Source organism: Delphinus delphis, chromosome 11, assembly GCF_949987515.2.
Source record: "Delphinus delphis chromosome 11, mDelDel1.2, whole genome shotgun sequence".
NCBI classification, from domain to species: domain Eukaryota; kingdom Metazoa; phylum Chordata; class Mammalia; order Artiodactyla; family Delphinidae; genus Delphinus; species Delphinus delphis.
In genome coordinates this window covers 38967151-38971373 of record NC_082693.1, presented here as the reverse complement: position 1 = coordinate 38971373, position 4223 = coordinate 38967151, and the positions used below count along the sequence as shown (strand labels likewise).

Genomic DNA, 4223 nt, shown 5'->3' with positions numbered 1-4223 from the left:
CAACAAGGGGTCTCCCGCGGAGGTGGAGGGAGGTAGGTCCGGGGCAGGTCAGTCAGGATGGCAAGAGGGTTCATGCCGCCCCAGGCAAGTGGTTTCAGGAGTCCCCAGGTAGGAGCAGGTGGGAGAAATGATCGGATACGTAGGAGTCGCGGAGTGTGGCTGAAGGGGCTGGGTGGGCGAGGATCGGGGTCTTAGGTGCCAGCGAATCTGTTTGGGGGTGGGCTTGACGAGAACGCTCCTAGGGATGAGTCCGCGCAGCGCCTCACAGGCACTCGTGCAGTACGCGAGTGTGCGTGCAGTTGCGGCAGCTGACGTGGCAGCACCAGTGGAAGGTGCAGTTGCAGCGCTCGGTGACGCGCTGCGTGCGCGTGCGGTGGCCCCGGCCACAGCAGAGCAGCTCGCAGCCGTCCAGCGCGGGCGACGAGCTGTTGCAGGCGCGCCCTGCCGTGCCCGCTGTACCCAGGCGTCCGCTGTATGTGCAGAAGTTGGGCGATTTCTCGAAGTAGACGAGATCGTGGGGGGAGGGAGGCTTGTGAGCGGGGTCCTCGGGCTCGAGGCGCAGCAGTTCCGCCCGCGAGGCGCGGTTGTTGCCGCGATTGCCGTACAGGACGCGCGAGGCGCCGTCGAAGCGGTCCCGCAGCACGTCGCCCACGGCGCGCAGCGTGGGCAGCCGCATCCAGCACGTGCGCACCGTGCACGAGCCGGACATCCCGTGGCACTTGCACTCCTGGCGCATCTCGGAGAACACGGTCTGGGGGAAACGGAGAAGAAAGGGTGTTCCAGGGCACTGTCAGAGTCAGGGCCACCTTCCCAGATACCGCCCCCTCCCGGACGTCGCCGGAACCTCAGCAAAGGCCCAGGCCTAGCCGCGCACAGAGGAAGGGAGGCGCGAAATGTCCCGCAGAGATTTGGACACTAAGCCCAACTCTGCTCCACCCGGCGAATCTGTCTCTGCCTCTCAACCTGGTTTTTTGAACCTGTACAGTGGAGGGGCTGTAGGCAATACAGTCTATGGGTTACATGACTTCTAACCTCTCAGTTGTCAGCCACTGTCTCTTTCATTCTCTGGCTTCCTTCCAAGCCTCCGCGCTCTCCGGACGCCCTCGCCTGGCTCCTTACCCTACCCCATGACCTTATCACCGACCGTTACTTCCCAAGTTCGAGGTTAGCCTCTGCGAGGGACTCCGAGAACCCTGCCATTCCGTTTCGGGTGCGGTGACCCTCAAGCCCGCTCACCGTGCGGCCCGCCTCGTTGTTGTGAAGGTTCATGAGGAAGCGCAGGTCCCGCCCCTTCTCCCCGGAGTCCACAAACTCCCGGCCAAAGAGGCGGCCGAAGTCGATGTTGTCGCTGCAGCCTCCCCAGTGCCAATCGGGGCCCCCAGGACCGCGCCGCCGGTAGTCGCACGTGCAGGACTCGATGGAGCCCTCCGAGCAGGAGCGCGCCACCGAATGGGTGACCCCGGCCGAGGTGATGGCGAAGATAAATGCTGTTTCCCGACAGCCTGTTGGGGAAGGGAGCGGGGATCAGCTAGGGGGCACGCGGGGGTGCAGCAGGCACCTTCAGTGGAGGGCTTGGGACCCTTGAGTCCCACGCCCCAAATCCTTCCTTAGATTCCTGAAAGCCCGGCGACGGGCTGTGTTGGGAAGCTGGTCTCACGGAGAAAGCAAGTGCGTGGGCACGCAACCACGCCACGCTTGTAATCACACGTTACTGAGACTCAGGGAGCATTCTGGCTTCTCGGTGGAAGTGGGGCAGCCCCAGAGAGAAAAGCCGGAAAGAGGGGAGTGGAGGAATTCTGCACCGCCAAGACCTCTCCGCAGCCCAAACTTTCGGCCCGGCCCTCGTCAGCGATGCAAGACTTGCTGGGCTGGAGGTAAGAGACGCCCGCAGAGACCAGCTTTGAGAGGGGCTGAGGGACAGCAGCGGCCAGCCAGCGTCCACGACTCGGAACTCCCTTTCTCTGGGGCAGTGGCTCAGAAAAGTTAGCTTCGTGCCCGAGGTGCACGGCTTGAAAGCCCCTGGTAGAACGAGTCTGGCCCAGAGCTAGTGCTGGCATGAAGCTCTTGGCGGGTGGATCGTGTGACCCTGCAGGTGCCCCGGACATCTTCCCTGCACTTGCCCGCCCCTGCCCTGGGGGTGACCGTGCGTTCCCCTGGTCCAGGAAGCGTCACCTTCCTGGGTACCCACCTCGGTTGACGATCTTGCCGAAGAGGTGGGGCCCCGAAGCTGTGGGACAGTTCCAGCGGCGGTTCCGGAACTGCCACTTGCACTCTCGCACAGCGCTCTGCAGCCCCCCGCTCACACTGTGCAGGATCCCCGGGTTCTGGCGGATCAGCCGCCGCTGTTTGCGGCTCAGCAGCTGCAGACTGGGCTCGAGTACCAGTTGCAGGCTCTTGGAGTCGGTCAGCAGGTTCGTGGAGGAGGCTACGTTCACGATGCCCCTGGTGAGACGCATGATAGGAGCTCAAGCTCTGGAAGGGGACCTGCACCCTAACCAGAAAGGTCATGCCCACCCTGTCCTCTTCCTGGAGCTATTTGCTGGCGAGAGCGGCGGGATCAATAGCAAGGTAACAGTTCCGCGCTCCCCGGCTCACTAGTTTGAAAGGACTTGGCGTCCAGAGTTTTGTGTTCCCAGGGATCTTAGGACTGCTCGGGGGCCCTGCGCCCGGAGCTGGACAGCAGAGGCACGGAGAACCGGAGACTAGATATTCACCTTGGTTCTCAGAGCCTGCTTCCGGGCAGCCTGGTGAGCAAACCCTGGCCTGCCATCCATGCCCACCCAAGGCGTGAAATGCTTGGGAGTTCCACCCTCTACTTGGCTTCTTTCTGAGTGCACGCCTGCCCTTTCTCTCCCGAGGCTGGGAAACCTGTGGTGTGACTACCGCCGTGAGGCTCGGTTTGGGGCTCTTGGAAGAAGGGCGGTGCTAGATGGGAGTGGGCTCCCTGGCTGGAGTATCGTGGGCCACCGGGCGGACCATTCACCCCACTTAAGCAGAGCTGGATCCTCTGGAGCAGCTCCGCCCCAGAGCGCCCCTCGGTGTCTCAAAGGGAAGTCAGAGCGCTGGAGAGAGCCTGTCTGCGGACGGATCCCAGAGCGTGGGAGCTGGATGGGGCTGGCCCCTGGCTCTGTGCCCCGAGACAAGTGGCGACCCCGCACCAGCTCACTTACCACCATCGGCCACTGCTGTTGGCGGCCAGGGCTGCAGGCAGAGCGGCCAGCGCCAGCAACAGCGTAGCGGAAACCCAGCCAGGCAGCAGTGCCCAGTGCCCCATGGCCTGCCCGGCCTTGCCCGCTCTGTGCTGCAGTTGGGGCGGCTTTGGCTGCTGCCCGCGGCGGTGGGACTGGACGCGGCAGTGGCGGCTGTGGCGAGAGTCCGCAGTCTGGCTCTAACAGCCCCGGGGGCGGGCGACGGGCTGCATGGCTCGCGGTCCCAGCTGGTGGGCTGAGGCAGCCACGGCGGGCGGCACCGCCTCTTATAGTTGTGGCGCTGGCTGAAGTGACGATAGGAGGCTGCCCCGCCGGGCCGCACTGTGGCACCAGGGCACACCGGTCAGGGGCGCAGACAATGGGCAGCGAGCGGGGCCGTGGCTCCCGCCCGTCTGAGCCGAGAGCTGACGGGCTGGCCGTCGGGGCTCACCCCCGCCCCCTACCCGGTGGCTCCCGCCTCCGGACCTGCACTGGCCGCCGACCCCTCCCCTTGGGACGCCCTCCCACGCGCGCCCGCCTCACTCCTCTCCGCGTCCGGAGCCCGTCGGGGACCAGCGTCCGCCAGGGGGCGCGGCGACCAGTGTGCTGCGGGCACAAACTGCCGGGAGCTCAACCGCTTCGCTGCCTGCTGTGGGGCTGTCCCCTCGACGTCACCCCGGTCCCCGCCGGCGTCTCCTCTCTCCCCCATCCTGAGTGGAAGAAGGAAAGCTGTGGTTCTGGGCAGCGACTCTGGGGAGATACCTCCCCTCCCAGGACCCCCCGACGGCTGGACAGGGAAGGAAAAGGGGGGAGACTGGGGTGGGGCTGGGGCTGTGGTCAGGGAAGTCCCAGGGGTGGGTTGGGGGATGCGCTGACCACACAGAGCCCCACCATGGAGAGGGACCTGAGGCAGCGGCAGTCTGTGCTTGTGAGGTGGGCTGGAAGGAGTGCACAAGTGGCTGCGTGTGTGCGCGCTAAAGTGGGACAGTGCAAATGAGACTCCGGGTGAGAATATGTGTGAGTGTGTTCTGAGAG

General features: G+C 65.0%; 1 protein-coding gene across 1 annotated transcript; it reads right to left on the bottom strand.

Moving 5' to 3' along the window:
• Positions 1–262: 262 nt before the first annotated feature.
• Positions 263–3274, bottom strand: WNT1 (Wnt family member 1). Its single transcript, XM_060026193.1, has 4 exons — positions 3171–3274; positions 2189–2442; positions 1237–1502; positions 263–751 (listed from the first exon to the last, which is right to left on the bottom strand). The coding sequence occupies exons 1-4, from the start codon at positions 3272–3274 to the stop codon at positions 263–265; spliced, it is 1113 nt and encodes a 370-aa protein (XP_059882176.1).
• Between the last annotated feature and the right edge of the window lie 949 nt (positions 3275–4223).

What these genes read in the sequence shown, in the direction of transcription:
- WNT1 (XM_060026193.1), bottom strand. Translation starts at nt 3,274, where the DNA reads ATGGGGCACTGGGCACTGCTGCCTGGCTGGGTTTCCGCTACGCTGTTG. An exon ending in AACAGCAGTGGCCGATGGTG is followed by an intron (nt 2,443 to 3,170) that starts GTAAGTGAGCTG and finishes GCGTCTCACCAG; the next exon opens with GGGCATCGTGAACGTAGCCT. An exon ending in ACAACGAGGCGGGCCGCACG is followed by an intron (nt 752 to 1,236) that starts GTGAGCGGGCTT and finishes CGTTTCCCCCAG; the next exon opens with ACCGTGTTCTCCGAGATGCG.